This window comes from Triticum urartu, chromosome 6A (genome assembly GCF_056163025.1).
Source record: "Triticum urartu cultivar PI428250 chromosome 6A, HENAU_Tu73, whole genome shotgun sequence".
NCBI classification, from domain to species: Eukaryota; Viridiplantae; Streptophyta; class Magnoliopsida; order Poales; family Poaceae; genus Triticum; species Triticum urartu.
The window spans coordinates 87,963,326-87,986,567 of NC_141878.1; the positions used below are offsets into that span (position 1 = coordinate 87,963,326).

The 23,242-nt window shown below is 45.9% G+C and overlaps 3 protein-coding genes and 2 non-coding genes across 5 annotated transcripts; 4 read left to right on the forward strand and 1 right to left on the reverse strand.

Annotated features, from left to right (window-relative positions):
- Positions 1 to 4,514: 4,514 nt before the first annotated feature.
- Positions 4,515 to 7,802, forward strand: LOC125513972 (RNA-binding CRS1 / YhbY (CRM) domain-containing protein). Its single transcript, XM_048679210.2, has 6 exons — positions 4,515 to 4,885; positions 5,064 to 5,632; positions 6,007 to 6,134; positions 6,240 to 6,465; positions 6,584 to 6,711; positions 7,087 to 7,802. Exons 2-6 carry the CDS (start codon positions 5,128 to 5,130, stop codon positions 7,198 to 7,200), a joined length of 1,101 nt encoding a protein of 366 aa, XP_048535167.1. The 5' UTR covers positions 4,515 to 4,885; positions 5,064 to 5,127; the 3' UTR covers positions 7,201 to 7,802.
- A 191-nt stretch (positions 7,803 to 7,993) lies between these two features.
- LOC125513953 (fatty acid desaturase 4, chloroplastic-like) lies at positions 7,994 to 9,219 on the reverse strand. The gene has a single exon (XM_048679188.2). It carries the CDS (start codon positions 9,099 to 9,101, stop codon positions 8,244 to 8,246), a length of 858 nt encoding a protein of 285 aa, XP_048535145.1. The 5' UTR covers positions 9,102 to 9,219; the 3' UTR covers positions 7,994 to 8,243.
- A 4,476-nt stretch (positions 9,220 to 13,695) lies between these two features.
- On the forward strand, positions 13,696 to 13,767 carry TRNAH-GUG (transfer RNA histidin (anticodon GUG)). Its single transcript has one exon. It is a non-coding gene; the product is annotated as a tRNA-His (tRNA).
- Positions 13,768 to 19,733: 5,966 nt separating this feature from the next.
- Positions 19,734 to 21,245, forward strand: LOC125515639 (uncharacterized). The gene is made up of 3 exons (XM_048681153.2): positions 19,734 to 19,891; positions 19,983 to 20,219; positions 20,311 to 21,245. Exons 1-3 carry the CDS (start codon positions 19,838 to 19,840, stop codon positions 21,052 to 21,054), a joined length of 1,035 nt encoding a protein of 344 aa, XP_048537110.2. The 5' UTR covers positions 19,734 to 19,837; the 3' UTR covers positions 21,055 to 21,245.
- Positions 21,246 to 21,423: 178 nt separating this feature from the next.
- On the forward strand, positions 21,424 to 21,495 carry TRNAH-GUG (transfer RNA histidin (anticodon GUG)). Its single transcript has one exon. It is a non-coding gene; the product is annotated as a tRNA-His (tRNA).
- The last annotated feature ends 1,747 nt before the right edge of the window (positions 21,496 to 23,242 follow it).

Genomic DNA, 23,242 nt, shown 5'->3' on the forward strand with positions numbered 1-23,242 from the left:
GAAAAGCTAAGGAACCGGGGGAAACCAAAACGTAAAAAACCCCAAGAAAAAACCCGTTTAAAAAGCCGAAAACACGTGCGAAAAAATAAAAAAAATCAAAAGAAGCGTCGAAAGCGCGACACGTGGCGAATGACCGAGAACACGCCAAGTGGCACTGATCGTTGTGAGTCTTCCGAAGAAGCGCTCATTAATTAGTTGCTCCCGTGTTTGGTTGGTATCCACGCCACCTCACGCCTGGCCTGATGCTCCGTGAAGCCTGCCTGGCAGTTGTTTTGTTCGTGTCCTGAGAGATAGATGCATGCCTGGCCTGGCTCATGGAGGCCTGTGGTTAGCCTGGTAAAGTTAAATAAAAAATGAAAAAAAGATGGATAACTCAGGCAGCTAGATTATCCTGGCCCCAGGCGTCCTGTTTCTTTCGCCTGGCCCATGCCGCACGATGCCTGGCTCCTACTTAAGATTTTTTTAATCGCTAAATGACAAAGCAACACTGCAGCAGGGCAGCAACATGCCAGGGATGAACCAAACGCAACGATGCCAGGCTAGCCCGGGCAGGCGGGAAAAGTCGACCTTACCAGGCCGACGCCAGGCACTGAAAATTTCCACGCAAGCGGCCCAGGGTGGGAACCAAACACACGTCTCTTCGCCGCAAAGAGCGGCACATAGGAGGTCCCCTTGACGTACTCGAAAACTACAGCCAGCAGCATCGCTCACGATTTTTAATCTACCGATCGAGCGGGTTGCCTACCGACTGAGACATTCGTAAAATCTCAATCGACTGAGATTTAGCATGCCCCTTTGAAAATACTTTCATAAAAAAACATGATAGTGTTTTAGTTGCTCAATCTACCTCATTTTCTCCTGGAAAATAAATTTGTTTCATTCAGTTAGGTTCCAAATTCAGTTCTGATAGGATTTCTGGTGTGATTCTAGAAGATTCCAGTTCATGTATTTATGTTTGGATGTCATATGGAAAACAAAGTTATTCACTCTACGATTTTGCGTGTTTGAAATTTGAATCTCGTGTTTGCACATCATCTTTTTCCGAAATAAACTGAAATTTAATCAACATTGCCTTTTTCCCGGGTTAATCAACATTGTCAACATACAGAGGAGCTTTTTTTTTGAGCAATACAGAGGAGCGAATAAGAAGAAAATGTGAGACACAAGGGTACTACCCATGTACCTAGGAGAGATTTTTAGCTTATTGGTGGACCAGTTCATGGAAGTATGTCATATGTACTTGTGAAGATGATGTTCGTTAAACTTCGGTATTTTAATTTCTATCTCGACATGAATTTAAGCAAATATATATAGAGTTATGAGCAACGCACATGTGCCAAGGAGCAACTTTGAGCTTATCTACAGATTAACTCATGCAAGTGGGTCTCAGCAACTTGGACCGATGAATTTCATAAATTTTGATATTTAAACTTCAACCTTGTGTTCAGTGACGGAGCTATAGCAAGGCCGGATCGGCCATGGCCCGCCCAGCCCAAAGCAAAAACAGTGTGGGTTGAGATTAGACTTTGCCGATTTAAGGAAAATAGTGGGCTTTTCTTTGTATTGGCCCGCCCATAGTAGGCACTGTAGCTCCACCATGCTCATGGTCATACTATAAATTTCCACACACAAAATTGAAACTTCGTGGGCAGACATGAAAATAAACTCTGGTATTTTAGTCATTCATATTATTTTTGGTTCCCCTTTTTCATCATTTTCGCTCCACGAATGTTTATGTGTCGACAGTGTTGCTACATGGATGATCCCACGCCGGCGTTAGAGAGCTCCTCTCACGACGGTGACGTGGCTGTGAGAGGACCAAAATATATTGCTGTGAGGTCATTCGTGGTGCCACTAAGGCACCATAGGCTCATGAGAGAATATCTAGTGGAAACCAAGTGGCGGCAGAACCTTACTGAGAGAACGATAGCAACACCAAACTTTGTTGATGTGCGAAGGTGTGGATGAGCTACGATTGTGAGCAACATCAACGAGCCAACATCGGAGCATACCGACCAACAAAGCAACGTACAAAACAAATAAGGTTGGAAGAGTCAGGGTTAATCTGGTCTTTTCAAGTGCTTGTAAATAGAAAAACAAAAGAAAATCAATTAAAAGGGGGAAATGTATGGCAATGAAGGTATCCATGAGTTGGGTGGCGAGTCCGAAGTGAAAAATATCCAATTTCCTCTTCTCTTCCTCTCGCTCCCATCAAAGGTGGAGCTGACCCCGGGCACCTAGGATTCAAGCAGAAATTCCTATTTCACGCTTTAGTACTCATCCCATATGCACGCCACAACGCTCCAGCAAACACTCTTTAAGTGGTCCGACCATATGGCTTCAGGGGCCCGTGGCGGCCGCCCCTCCCCCCCCCCTCAGGGCCGGGATTGCCGACCATATAAAGGTTCCTTTTCAACCGGTTTTGTGAAGCTTCTAGATGGTTTTATCTTTCATCTTTTTCTATCTTTGTTTATTTGGTTTTCCCTCTAGTTTTTTTGGTTTTTCCTTTTTAGTTACTTTCAAAAAGTAAAATTCTTAAATTTTTTAAAATTAATTAATATTTTTTAAACTCTTGAACATTTTTAAAATTCGTGAACATTTATAAATTCACAAACATTTGTAAAAATCCTGAATAATTTTTAAATTCTAAATTATTTAATATTTTTAAATTTTGTGAACGTTTTTAAAATTCATTGAAATTTTGAATAAAATCCATGAATATTTTTAAAATTCGTGAAACATAATTTATTTCACCAATCTAGTTTTTTTTTCCCTAAGCGAGCATGCAACAGAATAGAAGGAGGGGGAATAAAACGCAGCCAGCTGAGTGAGTGGTCTGACGAGCGACCCGAAAGAAATTAAATGGGCCGCGACCTAGGCCACGCTAAAAAAAGCCCCCTGAGGCATGTTTTTCTGAAACTGGCATATGAATTATTTGTGAGGGCAATTAACTGATGTTTTTTTTGCGGGATGGCAACTAACTGATGGTTACCACCCCTAAAAAGACTAACTGGTGTGAACCAACCTCTGGTTGAGATGGTTAGGTGGACAGTGGTATCCCCAACCCACCAGAGTTCAAATCCTGGTGCTCAGTCTCTCGGAGGTGCTCATAGGGGTAGGGTGTGCGTGTGTGCGTTCATAGGGGTGAGTGTATACGCGTTTATATGAGCGCTTGCATCTGTACTGTGTTAAAAAAAAAGACTAACTGGCGGCTACCCCTTCGGGGCTTTTCTAGCGGGCGCTGGAGCATGTTGCGTGCTGCACTTAGCCGTCGCCATGTGTTGCGTGCTGTACCCTTAGGATTTTGGTTTTTTTGTTGCACGCAGTTTCGGCTTTTACAGATTATGTTGTTCTTTCCTTGGTTTACCCTAGGTGTTGAAGGAAAAAACAATTTCACTTCTTGGGGAAGTCGTGCTATTCTTCGAGAAGCATAATATGTGATTCTATGTGAAGCATAACTGTGCTCCCTGAAAAGAAAAGAAAAACATAGTTGTGCTTCCAAAAAAGTCACATCATGTGCTTCTATGAGAAGCAAACTGTACTTTCCAAAAAGAAAGAAAAAAAATAGTTGTGCTTTCCCGAAAAAGGAAAAGACACAACCTCTGCTTCTATGAGAAGCATAATTGTGCTTCCCGAAAAGGGAGAAGCATAGTTTGTGCTTTCGCGTGGAGCACAATTGTGTTTGCCGAAAGTACATTTTGTGCTTTCCAAAATAAAGTAAATAAAGCCTAACTGTGTTTTTGGGTTCTGATTTTTTATATATCTGTTTTTGGTTTTGGTCTTTTTTTTATTTTTCTTTTTGATTTTTCTGTGAAAAAATGTCCGTGAAACCTATTAACATAAGATCTAGTTTCAAAGATTTCGACGCGAGAAACTGAACGGTGAAAATGGTTTGTGATTTAAACGCGCGGTTTAAGAGATAAAGCATTTTGAAAAGGAAAAAACGAATATACGAAAAAAACCTCCCAGGTTGAGACAACTGACGCAGTGCACCACTTATCAGCATCAAAGAAGATGGGGAGTGACCTTTATAAGGGTACCCCCTAATTAGTGATTTTGATTATTTGACTTACCCTGAAAAAAGGAATCATTTGAACTCCCCATCTACATAGATTTCTACTTCCTTCATTCTTAAATATAAGTCTTTTTAGACATTTCAAATGCACAACAACATACGGATGTATATAGACATATTTACAGTGTAGGTTCACTCAATTTGCTCCTTGGAATCTCTAAAAAGACTTAGAGGCTAATTGGTTTGATGCCAACATTTGGCATTGCCAATACTTGGCAAGCCAACAATTGGCAATATCAAAAGTTGCCAAAAATTGGCAACTTCTTATGAGGCTGTCAAGTAAAATTCGTAACCAATCAAGCACAAGCCAATATTTGGCATTTGCCAAATGTTGGCATGCCAATTTTTGATATCAAACTAATCATGCTTTTATATTTAGGAACGGAGGGAGTACCTCTCATGAAATAAAAATACCTACACAAATTTCTATATGGGCCTGGAGTTCAGCCGGCGCAGCGCAGGCCCTGCTCTCTCCCTCCTCTCTCCTCGAACAGCCTAACGCGAGAAACGCATCCCAGCCCAAACGGCACGAGCACGCACGCCGCCGCCCAGTGTCTGCACTCCGCCGGCGCCGTCCCCCGCCCCGGTCAACGTCTCCCGCGTAGCCTGGCCGTGCCGCGCTGCTGCGGTGCGACGTGCGCCCCCTGCTGGCCCCGGCCAGCCGGCCTCCCCCCGCGGCGGCGACGAGCAGAGCAGCCGACGTGGCGACGGCGGCATCCCTCCTCTGCGCCCCCGGCCCCGTGTTTCTGCGGCCGCCGGCTGTGTGGCCTGCTTCTGCCTACTGCCGCCGCGGAGCCCCTTCTCTGGCTGGTAATTTTCTCGCTGGTGGTTTGGTCTTTTGGTGAATTGGTGTATGCATTGTCTGATTGTCACACTGCATATATAGACGATGTAAACGTCGAACTGAAATTTAAATGGAATGGATTGTGTATGTGAGTATGTCTGTATGTCTAATGTGCTGATGGAACTCGATTGATTCATTTTACAGAAATAGAAGTTGGTGTTTGCTTCAGTCCTGGCTTCACAACTGGCTCCCATCTCAGTATCCCACCATGCTCTTCAGTCCAAAGCTTCTCTCATGGCCGTGCCCCAGACAGTCACAAGCCCAGGCTGCTCTGCTCCGCCGCCTATTTTGCGCCTTCTACCCAACCAACCTCGACGATGATGATCCCCCATTTACACGAATCCCCAAAAGTCCACCTCGAGCTCCAACGCCGCCGCCGCCGCCGAAGCCCAAAGACCAGCCTGCCAAGATCAGCCCCGACGAGCCGGCACACTCCGACCTTCCATTCGACTTCCAGTACTCGTACTCGGAGACTGACCCGGCTTGGAAGCCCATTGGATTCCGCGAGCCCACCCGGTTTTCGCCCTTTGGCCCCGGCCGCCTTGACCGGCCTTGGGACGGCGTCGCCGCGCGTGCCGAAGGGAACAGAGAGGATGTTTATGGCAGTGCGAGTAGTAGGGATGAGGTGCTTGGCGAGGCGCTGTCGGAAGCGGAGGTGGCAGAGCTCGTGGAGAGGTACCGGCACAGCGACTGCTCCCGGCAGATCAATTTGGGTGAGTTCTTAGTGCTCAACTCAGTGCTGAAATGGCATTTCTGTCTGATGATTTTAGTTGTCCAAGCTTTCGCATTGCAACTCCCAATCTTATTGCACATTTTGTTTGATTGATGAGGGAGTAACAAGTAGAATTTTTAGCATTGAATTTGGTCAAGTCTGTGAGAAAAGATTGCATATTTTACATTGTAATAAAATTTGGATCAATTGTTTGCATAGTATATGGAAAGTGCCATTGTGCATTTTTGTGCGGCTTATGTTGTTGCAACTGCTATTTTTGAACATTTGATCATTCGTGTAGCTCAGGAAAAATTACATTTATCTTCGAAGGCATTCCCTTGTTCCTGCTATAAATATGATGCATCATGTTCTCAGGGAAAGGTGGTGTAACTCATAATATGCTCGATGACATCCACAACCACTGGAGACGTGCAGAAGCGGTCAGAATCAAATGTCTTGGGGTTGCAACTCTTGACATGGACAATATATGCTTCCATCTTGAGGTCATAATGTGTTGCCACATGCTTGAGAAAATTGGGGATTGAACTCTCTTTTTCTGTTGAATTCAATTATCTATCAATTTCTGATGTGAGCGCACCATTTTGCAGGATAAAACAGGTGGGATAATCATATACCGTAGCATAAATATACTCATCCTATATCGTGGCCGGAACTATGATCCAAAACAACGGCCTGTCATACCATTGATGTTGTGGAAGCCATTGGCTCCTATTTATCCTAAGGTTGTCCAAAATGTTGCGGAAGGGTTGACTTTTGAGGAAACAAAAGAAATGAGAAACAGAGGATTACATTCGCCACCGCTTATGAAACTGAGTAAGTTGGAATATTTCTAGCAAGACCATTTCGAATCACATAAACGCATACTTCTATCTCATTATCTTGTTGCCAATATATTGTCGCTCCTATGTTGTGATATTTCTCTCTTGTGCAGCTAGGAATGGTGTTTATGTTAATGTTGTTGACAAAGTGAGAGAGGCCTTTAAGACTTCGGAAGTTGTGAGACTAGATTGCTCTCACACCGGCACTAGTGATTGCAAAAGAATTGGTGTGAAGTTGCGGGTATGTTGTGACATTCTAATACTTTCTATGAATTAATCCCTTTAGTCTTGCATTCATAAGAAAGATCAAGGAAGCCTGGAAAATAAATAAATTCAATAAAAGTTCTAATCAAACAAGTTTGCTGGTGTAGTAGTTAGCTTGCAGTTGAGATATAACGACCCTCCTGCAGTTTACAATTAGCTCGTCATAGATGCAGCCAAGTATAATATGCCTTAGAACTTGCTTAGAATTTCGGACAGAAGACATTTCCTTTGCAACACAACAGTAGAACCACTGGAGAATTTACTATAGAAACCAGATGCTCCTTTATGTCTTGAAAACATCGCAGTTGGAATGCTTATTTAACTTTGCTCTTTGCTTCCTTCGATTTCATAGGATTTGGTTCCATGCATTCCTATATTATTTAAAGATGAACAAATTATTCTCTGGAGAGGGAAGCGGGACCAGGAGGACTCTGTTTCAGCTCATTGTACTTCTCCACCACAGTGAAGCTGGACCAGGAGGACTCACAGTAGCAGCTTGCTGAAGCAGGCCTGCTGCTTGGATGACTTGTATGACTTCCACGAGATGCGTTCACTGGAGAATGCCACCATCTATCGTTAGATTACAGCAACATAAGGATCTGCAGTCTACAGGAAATGATCTAGTTGCTTGTCAATATTTCTTGCTGCTGTCTGAAGTAATTTGTCTCGAGATTATGTGGACCGCACAACAGGAGAGTGATGTTCTATTTGTGTGAAGAAAAAGACAATTTATAAGGTATGCAGCAGCATCTCCTTGCTTGGAAGCGGTTGCCACGGTCAGCAGTACTTCCAGCTGAAGGATTCATCTTCAGCCTTCCGTCCTCTGGCTCCCACCCCCGCAGTTTTGGAAGTGTCAGCTTGTTTCTGTTGCTTCATCTGCCTGATCCAGGATCGATGCTCGAGATTGAGGCGCCAAAAAATAGAATCTCTAGACATGTGATTCACATCCATGCCATTTGAATCAAGATCAGATGGTCTGAGCCTCAAATAAGCTTTTTAGCCGATGTTGTACACCCTTTTGGTGGATGGATTAACACATATTCGATAGATATAAGCAGATTTAAGACATATGCATGTGTGGCTGTGTGACTTGCCTTCGTGCCAATGTTGTTGCAAAGAGTTGATCATCTCAACTGGCTGTGCTTTTTTCTGGCAAGTGGACAAGAGGATACTGGATATCCGAAGAACATGCCACCAGAACGAAAGCATTCGCACCACAAGAAAGCTGTGGGTAACAAAAGTTGTCGTAGACAGACTGAAGACCATAAAAAATCATCACATTTTCAACTATGAAAAATTCTCTTCTCTTCGCATACACCACAAGATTTGCATCCTCAAAACCAACCTAAAATATACATTAAATATTATATTTTTCCCGCCTAACTATAATCTTAACTTGTTACTTCAATCCTTTCAATCCCAGCTCATCCTTCTGCATACCTTTTGAATCGTAGTATGTATCAATGTATGTATGTACAAGCCATCACGAGAAACGATGCTCGATGTATGTTACGAACTGTCAGTAACAGCGATGGCGGTGACGGCGGCGGCGCCGCTGGTGTCCTCCATCCAGGCGGCCTGCGTTTCGTCCCACGACCGCGGGCGGACGCCGGTGCGGAAGAAGACGACCATCTCCAGCGCCTCGAACACCTTGTGCCTGTCCAGCACCCCGTTCCACACGCCGCTGAGGATGCAGTAGTTGGTGCTGTAGGGCTGGCGGTGGTGCGCGGCGTGCTGCGCGCGCGACACCAGCACGCCGGCGGCCTGCAGCGCCTCGACGCCGGGCGGCAGCCGGCGGCGTTTCTCGTGCGCCCATGCGTGGAACTGCTGGCTCAGCACCACGCACGCCGCGAAGGTCCCCGCGAAGGCGTGCGCGGCGGCCGGCGCGTGGGCGGCGGCCGCCGCGCCCTCCACGGCGGGGAGCGCGAGCGCGACGGCGCGCGCCAGCGCGTGCAGGTTGTTGCAGGGCTCCCGGCGCGTGATGGTGGAGGGGTGGCGGTGGTGGCCCTGGAAGGCGGCGATCTGCGCGCCGACGAGGGGCGTGGAGGCGTCCCCGTAGTTGTCGACGAGCCAGTGGTAGACGCCCGTGGCGAGGTCGGCGACGGTGTAGGCGGCGAGGGCGGCGGCCAGCGGCTCGGCGTAGGAGCCGGAGTCGGCGGCGAGGGAGGCGGACGCGGAGAGCGAGGAGAGCACGGCGGCCGAGCCGGCCAGCGTCCACGCGCGCTGCGGCCACGTGGACCGCAGCTCGTCCGGATCGGCGCGGGCCAGCGCCGCCGGCGTCGGCGAGGCCGCCCGGCACGGCGGCGGCGCGCGGCGGTGCACCGGCGGGAGGGTGCAGCGGGGGGTCAGCGCGTACATGGCTGGCATGGCTTGGTGTCTGCTTCCACGTACGCGCGTGATCCGCTTTCGTTCAAAACGAATTCCAGCCAGAAGTTGCGCGGGCTGCTGGCTTTATAGGAGTGGATCATAGCAGATGGTGAGTCCACAATGGCGAATTAGTGGACGGCAATTTAACTCGTAGTATGTAGGGAGTTCTCTCGCTCTCTCCTCGTCTCATCTCTCTCCCTCTCAAATCGCTTTCTCTCTGGGAAAGTGCAGGGTTATGGCTGTTTACTTGTGAGCCATGTATGTGGTGGAGTGATGAACTACGTGGTAACTTGTGGTGTTTGCGTCAAAAGAAGGCGCGTCGTCTTGGTTCAGTGCAATTATAACAAAAGTGTACTGACACTTAAAAGCAATGGACATGGCGAAAATGCTCTTCTGCACTCGAGGAGTTATTTAGCCAAAACCACCACATTATGGGCTAGGGTAACAGATCAGTACCACATTTGAGGCAATGCACAAAAAACCATCAGAATTGCGCCTAATACGTAACGCGGAGCACTGATTTTCTGATTTACTCGCGAAGACAGCGAAACCGACAAGTTGGCCCCAACTGTCGGGCTGACATGGCGTGCCTATGTGGATAATTTGCTAGGTGGCAAAAGGGTCCCACCTGTCAATGACTCTTTATCCTTTTTCACCTTTTCTTTTTATTTCTCATGGGCATTTCAGCAAACAGGCTATGGGCGTGTCATGAGCAGCGCAACGACCAGGCTATGCCGCGTGGGCGGCGCACCGGGGAGCAGGCCGAAGGCAGTTGCGGTGAGGAGAAGCTCGGGCGGCGCTGCAGAGAGGACGACGGTGGGCTCGGGCGGAGAGGACGCCACAGACTCGCCGCTGCGGTCGGACGCGCGCCAGCATAGGTCAGGCCGCACGGGGTCGACCTCGCCTGCCCGGACTGCGGCGGCGGGTTCCTCGAGGAGATGAGGCGGACCCCACCGGCCCCCGCCTACCTCCGCCGCCCGCGCGCGCACCACGCCAACGACGTGCGCCTCCGCTGCAGTCGCCGTGCCGCGGCCGCCTCTGTCGGAAGTGGGGGAGGGGGCGACTGCGCGCCTTTCAACCCGGTCATCGTGCTCCGGCGCTCGGCGCAGCGGCGGGGGACGAGAAGTGGATGCCGCGGTCGCCGTCGACTCTGGCATGCTGGGCGGCGGGGCGGATCCTCGCCAGATCTGGGCGAGACGGATGACAGGTAGCTGGAAGTGCGGCTGGAGAACGGATGGCAGGTAGCTGAGCGGCGGGGAGGCTCGCCGGTGATGGCTCGTCGGGCTAAGGCTCCAGCGGCGGCGCGAGTATGGCTGGCTGTGGTTGCGGTCGTGGGGAAGAAGGCTTGGAGGGGGAGAGAGAGGAATAAGAGAGAGGCCGACATGTGGGCCTTCGACCACCTCAGCAAATTATCCATGTAGGCATGCCACATCGGCCCGACAAGTGGGCCCAACCGGTCAGATCCGCTGTTTTTGTGGCCAAATTCGAGCATCAGTGCTCCGCGTTACGTATTAGGCGCAATTCTGGTGGTTTTTTGTGCACTGCCTCAAATGTGGTACCGATCTGTTACCCTAACCCATAATGTGGTGATTTTGGGTAAATAACTCGCACTCGAGCACATATATGCACCTGCCGTGAACAGTAAATTCAAAAATAATGGTAAATTTTCTCAAAAGAATATGAACTTTTTATATGTGTATAAAACATTGCTGAATGTGTTCAGTTGTTGCAAAGTTTCATCATGGAAGTCGTGGCAAAAAAATAATAAAAAATCGATGCTCCAAGATGCTAAAGCAATGCCAGTATTTTCAACCACTCTGAACATCCACCAATGCTTGCCACAAAAGAAAAATCTGATTTTTGGATATTTTTATCATTGTTTTCGAATTTACTGTTCATTCGGGTTCATATGTTCTCGACAGCAGAAACTCTGTGTCCTGGAAATGGTCGAATTGCGTGTGCAAAGAATATTGAATGGTTGAGCCTTTAGCACACGCACAATTTGTGATTTTGCCTTTTTTCCCCTGAAAACCCAAAGATTCAAGATATTTGCAATTCATCAAGAAGAGAGCCAAAACTGGATTGACAATGTTAGTGGCCGAGGGAAATCATGCCGAAAACCAAACAAGTGATGGAGGCCACCATCCGATAGGCGGCCGCACACGGACACCACCATGACATGCTAGCTAGATCGAACCCACTTGTCGTGTTGACCATTTTGACGACCTCACCCCCCCTCCCCGCCCCACCATGGCGACCACAATCCAACCCATAGACCCTTTACCACGAAGACTCGCATGCCTTGCGTCGCTCCTGGAGCGGCTCGGGATTTCAAACCCTAGCCCCCACCTTGCCCCTCCTCCTCCTTGCCTCTCCATTGCCAAAGGAAACAGGAGGGCAAAGCACACCATATTTGTAAAAGTTGTGTTGTATGACTATGGTCCAAAATCATCTTCCTGCCAAATTTAGTGCTTTGAATTATATTATTATTATTGTTGAAAGACCAAAGAACATATATTAAATAGCACAAATCCTCCAAAATCACCCTTATAGAAAATGGAAAATACATCCAAGCAGCAATGCTCGTCGCCGCATGTGTGCCTCTGCCTCAGCTTGTTGAAACTTAGGAACTTGTCAAAACAACGGCTGAGAAATTATCGATGTAGACTAGAAGACAATGACGAACGCGATCTGTGTAGCAAATCGCCGTCCTGGAGAAGAAAACTTCATACATGGCCTATAAAACGCCTCGGGTGAAGCTGGAGGGATTCGGGGAACACAAAGCTCCATGGGTTGGAATTGGAGCCGGAGATGACCAAGACGCATAGCCATGTTGCCCACTCTACAGGACTACGCCACCAAGATAAGCATGCAAAAGAAAAACGCAGACCCACAAAATTAGATTTGGGACACATCATCCTCCACACGCCTCCAAGAATATCAAAAAGTACCACTGGATTTTGACACGACCAAGGTCTGGTCCGCAAACGCCGAGTCCAAGTGCAAATTCTTCGCATGGCTAGCTTTGCACGGAAGAATTCTCACTGTGGATATGCTGGCCGTGAGGGGATGGCCTCACGATCCCAGATGCATGCTCTGTTTTCAGCAGCCAGAAACAACAACTCACCTCTGCAAAGACTGTCCCTTCACGGTCGCGGTTTGGAACCAGGTGAACTCTTGGACTAACGAAGGCGTTCCAATCTCGGGCTTCCTCCCGGAGTCAGGAAATGTGTCTGACTGGTGGGACAAGACTCTGAATTCCCAGTCCAAGCAAGTGCGCAAGAGGCGCAGTGGAAAAATCATCTACACGATATGGTCCGTTTGGAAGGAGCGAAATAGGCGAGTTTTCACTGGACAAAGGCTGACGCATCGCGAGGTGGCGACTCTAGCCCTAGACGCAATTAATCAGCGCGACCTGGCGTTTGCCGGCAACCTGCCAACCGCCGGCATTGGTTAATCTAGATTCTAGGTTGTTTGGTCTTTTGTGGTTTGTGCGACGTTTTCTAAAACACTCATCTTTCTGTAAATTGCGTCCTTTCGCCATTTCTTCTATATAAAAAAAGGCAGTGCTTATGCCGGTTTCCTGAAAAAAAATACCACTGGAACGAGGGTGAGCTCGAACGACCTTATTCTACGCCGCCGTCGACGCCATTGTCTTGCCGCTGCCCATCGGAGACAAAATCTAATTTTATAACTAACTCTACTACCTTGGGACCGAAGTCATGGGGTCTCTGCCACCTCTCGTAGCTGGAGCGGCGGACAGATGACAGGGGCCCCTCCGTGGTCTCCCCAGGGAGACGGAGGAGATTGGCCGCCGCCTAGGGTGGGAACGGGTCGGGGAAAGAGCGATTCATGTATACTTTTTTTCAACGTAACCTTCGTTCCTTTATATAAAATGTATTTATTTTTTAATAAAATTCCAGAATGTAAGGTGTATTTCTTTCAATTCCGCATAATTCCCTTGTTATCCCTTCGGAAAAAGGGAAAGAATCTCTCTCCTGATTGTCTGTATCTCTTCTTGTAGCAAAACAAGGAAACTATCTCTCTGTCGATTGCATATATCTCATACTTTTCTCGACTAACTGATTTACTTGCCACTAACAAATAAATTTGCCAAGGATAATTTTATCCTAACATGTCTATAATTATGTGACTTGATCACCGTGCCGAAAATAATACACCTTACATAAAAGAACGGAGGGAGTATATAATAGTGGCCGGTTTTATTTAACTACTTGCATGTTTATGGACTAAAGTGTTCTGCAAAAGTTAACGATGACCTGCATTCTGATCTTTGCCTCATATCCGTCTTGTCTGGTCAGTACCATTTGCATGTGAACATCTGGAACGCAACACGGGATACAAGAACTTGGTAGGCTTCCGTATTCGCAATGCCAAAGCATGGACATGTACAATGAAGTGTGGTGATAAGTGTGTTCGCGATCGAAGTCACTGGTGACCAGGCAACGAACTGTTAATCACCCTTTCGTAGCCTCAAAACTGAGTAGAAAACTTAAGGATACCTGTGTAGCAGTGTAGGAGACACTGTTCTGTTACTGCATAGTAAGTGTTCTGTGTAAATTATTTCACCAAAGTGGCTGTAGTTTAGTGGTGAGAATTCCACGTTGTGGCCGTGGAGACCTGGGCTCGAATCCCAGCAGCCACAATTACATTCTTTTTTGTGCTTGTCCAGTTTACAGATGTTATACGTACAGCACAAAACAGCATCACTTCTTTGTGACAAAAAATGGCTAAAGCAAGGCCCTCCAGAAATAGCCTACCAATCACAAGTTCATTTTCTTTTTCTTTTGATCATTTTCAATGTTATACGTATCAAAAAGAGGCGAAATGTTGCGGCGGAAAACAACAACATTTTTACCTAGCCAATGTATTTTCCTAACCCAAGCAACAAGTTCATTTTTTTTGTGCTTGTCCAGTTTACAGATGTTATTATACGTACAACACAAAACATCATCATTTCTTCGTGACAAAAATTGACTAAAGCAAAGCCCTCCAAAAATAGCCTAGCAATCACAAGTTCATTTTCTTTTTCTTTTGATCATTTTCAATGTTATACGTATCAAAAAGAGGCGAAATGTTGCGGCGGAAAACAACAACATTTTTACCTAGCCAATGTATTTTCCTAACCCAAGCAACAAGTTCATTTTTTTTGTGCTTGTCCAGTTTACAGATGTTATTATACGTACAACACAAAACATCATCATTTCTTCGTGACAAAAATTGACTAAAGCAAAGCCCTCCAAAAATAGCCTAGCAATCACAAGTTCATTTTCTTTTTCTTTTGATCATTTTCAAATGTTATATGTATCAAAAAGAGGCGAAATGTTGCGGCGGAAAACAACAACGTTTTTACCTAGCCAATCTATTTTCCTAACCCAAGCAACAAGTTCATTCTTCTTTTGGCCCTTTTAAAAAGCCTCCCCGTGTGTGGGCTAAGCCCAATGTTGATGTCGCCTATGTCGAAGTTGTAGGAGAGGGAGACGTCATTTTTGCTTCCTGCCGCTACCTGCAGAATTGCTCAAGTGCCCTTGAAGCTGAATTAGCGGCGATCATGGAGGGTGTGGATCTTACAATAGAGTGGAGTACTCTCCTGTTCATCCTAAAGACAGACTGCGCTACTGCGGTGGATATGATCTGAGGCCCAGCCAGGGACCGTTCACCTTTGGCAACCATGGTGAGTAAGATTAAAAGGCTCATGAGTATAGGTAAAGTGCATGCACTATCACACGTTCATCGAGGATAAAATGAAGTTAGTCATAAGTTGTGCCAGATGGGGAGAGTTGGTCCATGTATTGTTGTTTGGCTCCGAGTTGGGCCAGCGAAGATCCAAGAGCTTTGCTCCAAGGACTGTAATAACTTTGATTGATCAATGATATTATCCCTTTTGCAAAAAAAGAGGTGAAACTTTATGATAGAAAACAACATCATTTTTAGATGCCCAAATTGATTAAGCTAGCATTTCAAAAATGGATCAGCCAATACTTGGTCTCCCCCTTCTTTTGCCCTAACCCAACAAGGATAAAAACATCAAAGCATGTTGGACATCTCGACCATCCGAGCTTCTTTCGAACACAGCCAATTAAATTGTTCGAGGGGTAGACTATGGGAATCTCTAGTCAATTGATCCTCAAAAGTATCTAAGTCCCTAAAAAAATTCAGACCGTAGCCAAAAAGCAACTCCTCCCATCAATATATTAAGGCATGTTTCGGGTTTGAAGCCCTAAACCATCTTAGGGTAGTTGACTTACGGTCCCAACCGAGGGAAGGGATGGAAAGATACACCCTTTTTCAGTGAGTGATGCACAAATTCATTTTTGTTGTTTTACATTTTATAAATTTTATGTGTCAGAAGAGGCAGAACAACTTTTTTTTGCAGGAAAGAAGAGGCAAAACATCACGCTAGAAAACGACATAATTTTTTCATTGCCCAAATTGAAGCAAGCGCTCCAAAAATAGCACAACCAACATAGTTAGTTTTTTCTCCTCGTTTCCCCCAGCCCAACAAAAATGAAAACATCAAAACACATTGGAAATCTCAGCCAGAGTTTCTTTCGGACACCACCCATTAAATCGAGTGAGGGATAGCCTAAGGACATCTCTAGTCAGCCGGTCCTCAAATTCTCTAAGCACACAAATCTATCATCCTCAAATCATGCCCCCTCAAATGATCATCTTTTACAGTGACTTTGAGATATGTAACTCATCACCTCTTGCAAACCCTGGCGGAGCTCCTCCCATTCATCTAACCCCGCTGCCATGAATGAATAACGAAAGGTAAGCTCACAGTAACCATCACTGATGACTTGGTCAACTGTCACATTTTGTTGATCAAGATTTATAAAGTGATTAAACTGGAATCAAAGAACAGCCTTGATCCATCTAAAATATTTAGTTCCCCAAACCACATCCCCAAAAATCATGGGTATTGGGAGGGTGGTACCTAACCCATCCTCAAAACCGAGTTCCACTTTTTTTAATATAATTCTCACCTTATTTTACATAAAACAAAAATATTTTAACTACATTTTCACATTACTGTAAAAAACAAAGAAAAGAAGAAAGAGGAAAATTTCTATTGGCCATTGCATCAAACACATTCCGTCTGACGCCGACCAGAGAGCACGGTGGCATGCGTGAGCTTGCCATAGACGCTTCGGTGGTCGGAGGTGGGGCGGATAGAGACATAGAGGTGCCATGACCGAATATTCGACCTCGCTGAAACTCGAGGCCATGGCGGTGTAGGAAATGACCAAAGCATCAGAGGAGGTGCGTTGGGTGCAGGTGGAGTCTCGGCGAGTGGCAAGGCGTGGCGGCGGACACAAGCTCCGGCTCAGTGGCCTTGATAGAAGAAGGCTTGGGATGCGGAGATAAACAACTGTGGCACCAAGAATGCATGGGGATGCCATGATGGGGCATGGGCGGTCGACGAGGTCATAGATGTCATCGGTGGTAACTTTGGCAGGACTGGAGGTGGCAGTCGGGGAAGGATATTTCATCTGCCAAATATTTTATATCAGGAATTAAGGATTGGGAGGGAACAAGACCTCCCACCTCATTGGAACGCATGATGAGTTTTTTGGTTTGTGAAAATGGTATTTTGAACAAAATGGTATTGGGAATAGGTAGATGGCTATAATACCCTAAAGAGACATCTTTTTGGAAACTAATTTATTTTTTAGGATGGCTTAGAGATATTATAAGTGGAGATTTGTCCAACCCAAACATCATCCTAGAAATCAATGTCTGAACCATCTTCTGATCGAAAGACTATACTAGCCTAGACTCAGTTTTGACCGAGTAATGCGGTGACAGGGAGTACGGATGAAAATCGTGCGGAAGACAATTATTATTTTTTGGTTTTCTTATGCATGTATAAATGAACATGAAAAATCTCTGAAACAAATAAGCAGATTCATCATAGATACGGTGTGGAGACAAGTAGGAAAACAAAGTTTACTGGAACTAAAAGCCGGTTGTGGCTTTGCCTTTTTTATTTTAGCTCTTTTGGAGCCTTTTATTTCTTTCTTTCGTTCGAGACTTGGAGACTTATGTTGGATATTTTGCCTATTAATAATATTGGCCGCATGCATCATTCAGATGCAGAGGCTGGGGCATACCCCTCTTTTCGAAAAAAAAACTAAAAGCCCAAGGAACCATACAGAAGAAACACAACCAAACCAAAGAAAAAATAGTTCCATTGCCAAGGAAGAGATAACACAGCGTGCTGGAAAGCAAACATCAGCATGTGGTCATAGGGATGAGCATCACGCAATTTGGTTGGACCAGAAGTGTGTATGAACTAAGATTGTGTGGCTATATAAAAAAGATAAACGAAAATGGCATTTCTGATATAGAAACTTATGTTTTGTTATTTTTTGTTTCTTATTTTGTTTCTGTTTTATAGCATACCTATGCTCCATTTATTTCTTGTTTTCGACGGGCAAAATAAAGTTTTCACCCTGTTTCCAGAGCAGTTTGTGATTCACAAATCCCAATTACCACATATGATTTATCTATTTGGTCGTTGTTTTAGAAATATTGACCTCTTAGGTTTGTATTAAATATTTTATGTCCTTTTTGACATCGGAACCCCTCTTTATTCATTTGAAACCAATGTTACATCCTTTACAATAAGGGGAACGATCGGTGGTCGGGCATCATCAATTAAAACACTAGAGGGTGAAAAAATTGCTACGGAAGCAAGTTCATGTGCGTATTTGCTGCTCTATGCCAGTGCTCTATGTGCGAAAAATCTCTCAACATGTGATAAGAATAATAAAAAATAGCCGCTCCATTTCCTGAAAAACTGCCCCACTTCTTGCATCACCTCAATGACGTCTATATTATCTTAGTTCACCAGCAGCCCTTTGCATCCCAAGGACTGCGCAAGATTAAGGCCAAACTTCAGTGTTATGGCTTCTGTTGATAAAAATGTTGGAGCACCATTCAATGAGGCTATTAGCTGCAGTAATGAACTTCTGAACCGAATCTTGCAAGATAGTTGCGACTGCAACCCGCGCCAACATTGAGTTTGACGTAACCCCTAGGAGGAGCTGACCAACCATCGCGCCTGACAGAGGCCCTCGACAAGTAAGAAACATAATAGCTGGATACCAAAGCTCCGACTACCATAGGGACCTATGTTGGGGTATGAGTATTCTCGTCATGGACTAGTTTTCTACTCTGCACCGGCACACTTCGATAACATGGTCAACTTTTCTCAGTCCAAGCACTTGCGGTCACTATTGCGACTGGTGAAGAAGAAACTCCAGGGTAGCCTCACGCGAGTGATCAAATTTGCATGCATGTTTGATAATCTCCTCGAAGCCCAGAGCAGACCAATGTTGTCTAAATCTGTCTTGCCACGTACGGCACAACGGTTGCACCTTGATATGTCTATCAGGTAATGTAGCGCGACATGGCAAGATACCATGTAAAGATATCGAGAGGAAAATCATCGCCTTCACTAAAGAGTGCAACTTCCATAATTTCTCCCGTACAGGGTTCAAGTTAGCAGCTCGAATTTCATTCACACTCACAATTTTATGTCGAATTGACGTAGACATTTTGCATGGTATGCTATCCGTACCAAGACGGTGCCCAATTTAGTCAAATTTCATGCAATAAAATAATCCATCTCATGAACCAATAGAGGTATTGAAAGAATGCAACGTGCATCTACCTCCAAAATGTTTCACCAATCAACTGTTTGCCCCACTCGCCAGTTGTTGGATCGATAAAATTGGATGTTAATAGCTAGTTTGTTCTTCTGGTAATAACCATCCTTGAAGGAGACATAAATATCCCATGCATCATTTTATATATTTATAATGTCATTATCACCAACTTTCCATACATGACCATGTTTCACAGTTTCTTCTCCCGTTAAGATGCTCTGTCAAGTATAAGACGACCTTTTCTTTGTCTTTGCATTTGGTAATTCTTCATGAAGATATTTTTTCTCTTGGCGATGGGCATAGATACACACAAGATTCTGGGTTGTCAATTACTCATCTAAAGCTTGGTTTGTCAAAAGCGCCATGTTGAAGCAGTGAATTTCAGCTGCAGAAAAAAAAGAAGCAGTGAATTTCCCGAAACCCCATGCTCCCTGTTGTTTTTAGGTGTGTTTGGTTCACGAATAAAGTGAGATGAAATGTTATGGTTTCATTCTACTAGAATGGATCGGTTCCATTCTTCTGTTTGGCAGGAGCGACTGGAAGGAATGCAATTGTTACATGTTGGTGTTTGGTCTCAGAGATATGATAGAATGGAATTGTTCATCTCACCTCTCTCATTTATGTACAAATTGTTCATCTTCACCCGACACAAACACAACACACGGCCAAATATCTTATCCACTGGTAGACATATCCCTGTTTCCTTAACCGAAGATCCGCTGTCCTGAAAGGAACTGGAATACATCGTCGTTTCGGGTTTTCCGCGGCCTGTGCTCTTCTCGTGACCCCACGTGCCTGTGCTCTTCTCGTGACACGTTGCATGCCACACGTCGACCGACCACCTCGTTGCGCGCCACACCATGTCGGACCCAGACGCTTCCGGCGGCCACGTACCCGAGCACGTGTAACGGCGTAAGCGAGCTCACCGCCGTCGTTTAAGAGAGCATCCGCCGGCCGCACCAACCTCAGCAAGAACACTTCACTGCATCTTCATCATTCACACTCTGCAGCGAGGGAGCGAGCAAGCATTGAAGCACCATGGGTCAAGGCACGGAGGTGAAGACGAGGGAGGACCCCAAAGTGGAGATCCAGGTCGATCAATCGATGGATCTTAATCTGAAGCAGTTAGTCCTCTGCAGTAACAATGGCGATGGCGGCTGATTGATGCAAGCTTTGCGTGCAGGAGAAGGGCGAGGTGTTCTTCTTCTACCGGCCCAAGGTGGACAAGGAGGAGGCGCACAGCCCCGACGACGTGCAGCGGATGTACGTCGTGCTGCGCCCGGAGTCCGGCCCCGGCCGCGCCGTCGAGGAGAAGCAGGCGCCGGACTCCGGCAAGGAGGGCAAGAAGAGGAAGACCCGTCACGGCGGCGATGAGAAGGGCCAGGCGGACGGCGGCAACGAAGGCGGCCACGGGAAGGAGGTGGCGAACGAGATCGTTCATTCTCAGATCTCTATACACGTCTGAGAAATCTGCACATCACTTACTCGCCGATTAATCCTTTGCATTGCAGGAGGTTAACGTGGAGGAGAAGCCGCTGCTCCGGCTGATCGTTATGGGGAAGAAGAGCCTGCCGGACCCGGCGAAGCACGGCCGGCCGTTCTGGGGCTACGTCGACCTCGTCACCACCGACGTGGAGGACATCAAGGACGCGCTCAAGGGGGCGGAGTACGACACGGCGACGCGCGGCAAGCGGCACCTGGCCGCGGCGAGGGCGATGGGCGAGGGCGTGTACCGCATCCTCAAGCACGAGGGCCGCGGCGGCCGCCCGCACACCCACCTCGTCTACAAGCTGGAGCTGCCCTCGCGCGGCGGCGGCGGCGACGAGGGCGGCGTCGGGGAGCCGCAGGAGGCCATGAACGTGGAGCCGGAGGCGTCGTTCCTGGTGCAGATCAAGAACCCGGAGCAGCGCGGCGGGGGCAGGGGCGGAGGCGGAGGGTTCGGCGGGCTGCAGGGCAAGCGGAAGGCCGCGTTCCCGGAGCACCTGCAGGGGCGGTTCGGGAGCAACCGCTACGCGCCGGCCGACCCGCCGGACCTGCTCAACTACGAGGGGTGCGAGCTGCTGCTGATCTCGGCGTCCGACGACGTCGAGGAGGAGCTGGGCCTGGAGCTGCAGACGGAGACGGAGGAGGAGACTGAGGAAGGAGCCGGTGACGGCGGCGAGGGCGGCCGCGCCGGGGCCGGGTGCTCGGACCTGGTGAAGATGTTCGGCGAGGTGGGCGACGTGAAGCCGCTGCTCAGCGGGAGCTGGGACTAGTTTAGCTCAACTAGCAGCAGTGCAGTAGACTACGTAGCGAGGTTAGCTAGGTAGGTTACAGAGGAGGCCATGTTTTAATGGTTGTGTAGCTTGGCAGAAGCTCGCTCTGCAGTTCTGCAATTGTGACGCGTTGTTTCCATGTATCGCATGTATCGCAGCAGTGTTCGACTTAATTTACATCGCTTGTTGAAGTGTGATATTGTCCATACTGGAGTATCTGGTCATCTCGATTCAGGTTTAGGTTTGGCATTGGTTTATGTAGAGCTCAGGGAGTTTTAGGTTTTTGCTATTGCAAACACGCAATCCAAATCAATCGATCACTTGGCAAACTATGGATATATAACAGTTATTATGAAAATAAGCATCAAAGTGGCTGTAGTTTAGTGGTGAGAATTCCACGTTGTGGCCGTGGAGACCTGGGCTCGAATCCCAGCAGCCACATTTCTCTTTTTTTTTTTCCTTTTTGCATTTGTATCTGTTGTTGTCTTTCAAATATTGATATTTTTGGGTTAGTATTTTAATTATTTCCTACTCCCTCCGTTTTAATGCACTGTGTATACTTTTTGTCAAAAGTAGGAAACTATAAACTTTGGCCATGTTTATAGGCAAAATATGTACACTCAAAAAATAGCAAATGCATATCTTTTTCCCAGAAGATAATGACAGCAAATGTGTATCACCGGATACATCATCATGTAAATTTTATGTTGTATATGCTTGAAATTATATACATGAATAATTCTTTTCTATAAACAAGATCAATTTTTTTGCTTGGTTCACATTTCTCTCTTTTTTTTTCCTTTTTGCATTTGTATCTGTTGTTGTCTTTCAAATATTGATATTTTTGGGTTAGTATTTTAACTATTTCCTACTCCCTCCGTTTTAATGCACTGTGTATACTTTTTGTCAAAAGTAGGAAACTATAAACTTTGGCCATGTTTATAGGCAAAATATGTACACTCAAAAAATAGCAAATGCATATCTTTTTCCCAGAAGATAATGACAGCAAATGTGTATCACCGGATACATCATCATGTAAATTTTATGTTGTATATGCTTGAAATTATATACATGAATAATTCTTTTCTATAAACAAGATCATTTTTTTTTTGCTTGGTTTGATTTTTCAGAAAATCCAACACATCACATAATAGAACGGAGGAAGTATTTGTTATTGCTTAGAAATAGACCCTGAAGCCAGACGGACATGTATTCACACGTGTTTTGCCATTTATCCACACGTCACAATTCTTTTTTTTTGCGGACCAACCTTTGGTTGAGATGGTTAGGTGGACAGTGGTATCTTTAACCCATCAGAATTCAAATCTTGGTGCTCTATTTATCCTGCATTTATTTCAGGAATTTCGGCGATACGCTTTCAGTGTGAGAAGACGTTCCCGTCGACTACGAGGCGCCTATGATGATTTCGTAAAATCTTAAGATGATATGCCGGCTCAGTCTTTTGGAGGTGCTCATAGGGGTAGGGTGTGCGTGTGTGCGTTCATATGAATGAGTGTATGCGCGTTTATATGAGCGCTTGCGTCTGTACTGTGTTCAAAAAAATATTGATATTTTTAGGTTAGTATTTTAACTATTTCCTACTCCCTCCGTTTTAATGCATTGGGTATACTTTTTTTGTCAAAAGTAGGAAACTATAAAATTTGACCATGTTTATAGGCCAAAATATGTACACTTAAAATAGCAAATGCATATCTTTTCCCCAGAAGATTTACATGATGACAGCAAATGCGTATCACGGGATACATCATCATGTAAATTTTATGTTGTATATGCTTGAAATTATATACATGGATAATTCTTTTTTATAAACCCGATCATTTTTTTTTGCTTGGTTTGATTTTTCAGAAAATCCAACTCATTAATCCAGCAAAGTGCTCAATCCAATTTAGCAAGTTTTGTCTGCTATCAGATCAGGAAGCAACACGCCAAATCCTTCATGTGGAGCAACAAGTGTTTGATGCAAAATACTTGGGTCTACCAACTCCGGAAGGTCGCATGAGTCGTGGTAAATTCCAGAGTCTTCGGGCCAAACTCACACAGTGTATATTGCTTTGGAGTGACAATAATCAAGCACAGAGTGGGAGAGAAATCTTTATCAAGTCGACCGCGCAAACAATACTGACATATGTTATGGGAGTTTTTAAACTTCCATTATCTGTTTGTGATG

What these genes read in the sequence shown, in the direction of transcription:
- LOC125513953 (XM_048679188.2), bottom strand. Translation starts at nt 9,101, where the DNA reads ATGCCAGCCATGTACGCGCTGACCCCCCGCTGCACCCTCCCGCCGGTG.
- LOC125513972 (XM_048679210.2), top strand. Translation starts at nt 5,128, where the DNA reads ATGCTCTTCAGTCCAAAGCTTCTCTCATGGCCGTGCCCCAGACAGTCA. An exon ending in CTCCCGGCAGATCAATTTGG is followed by an intron (nt 5,633 to 6,006) that starts GTGAGTTCTTAG and finishes TCATGTTCTCAG; the next exon opens with GGAAAGGTGGTGTAACTCAT. An exon ending in GCCACCGCTTATGAAACTGA is followed by an intron (nt 6,466 to 6,583) that starts GTAAGTTGGAAT and finishes TCTCTTGTGCAG; the next exon opens with CTAGGAATGGTGTTTATGTT.
- LOC125515639 (XM_048681153.2), top strand. Translation starts at nt 19,838, where the DNA reads ATGGGTCAAGGCACGGAGGTGAAGACGAGGGAGGACCCCAAAGTGGAG. An exon ending in ACCCCAAAGTGGAGATCCAG is followed by an intron (nt 19,892 to 19,982) that starts GTCGATCAATCG and finishes CTTTGCGTGCAG; the next exon opens with GAGAAGGGCGAGGTGTTCTT. An exon ending in AAGGCGGCCACGGGAAGGAG is followed by an intron (nt 20,220 to 20,310) that starts GTGGCGAACGAG and finishes TTTGCATTGCAG; the next exon opens with GAGGTTAACGTGGAGGAGAA.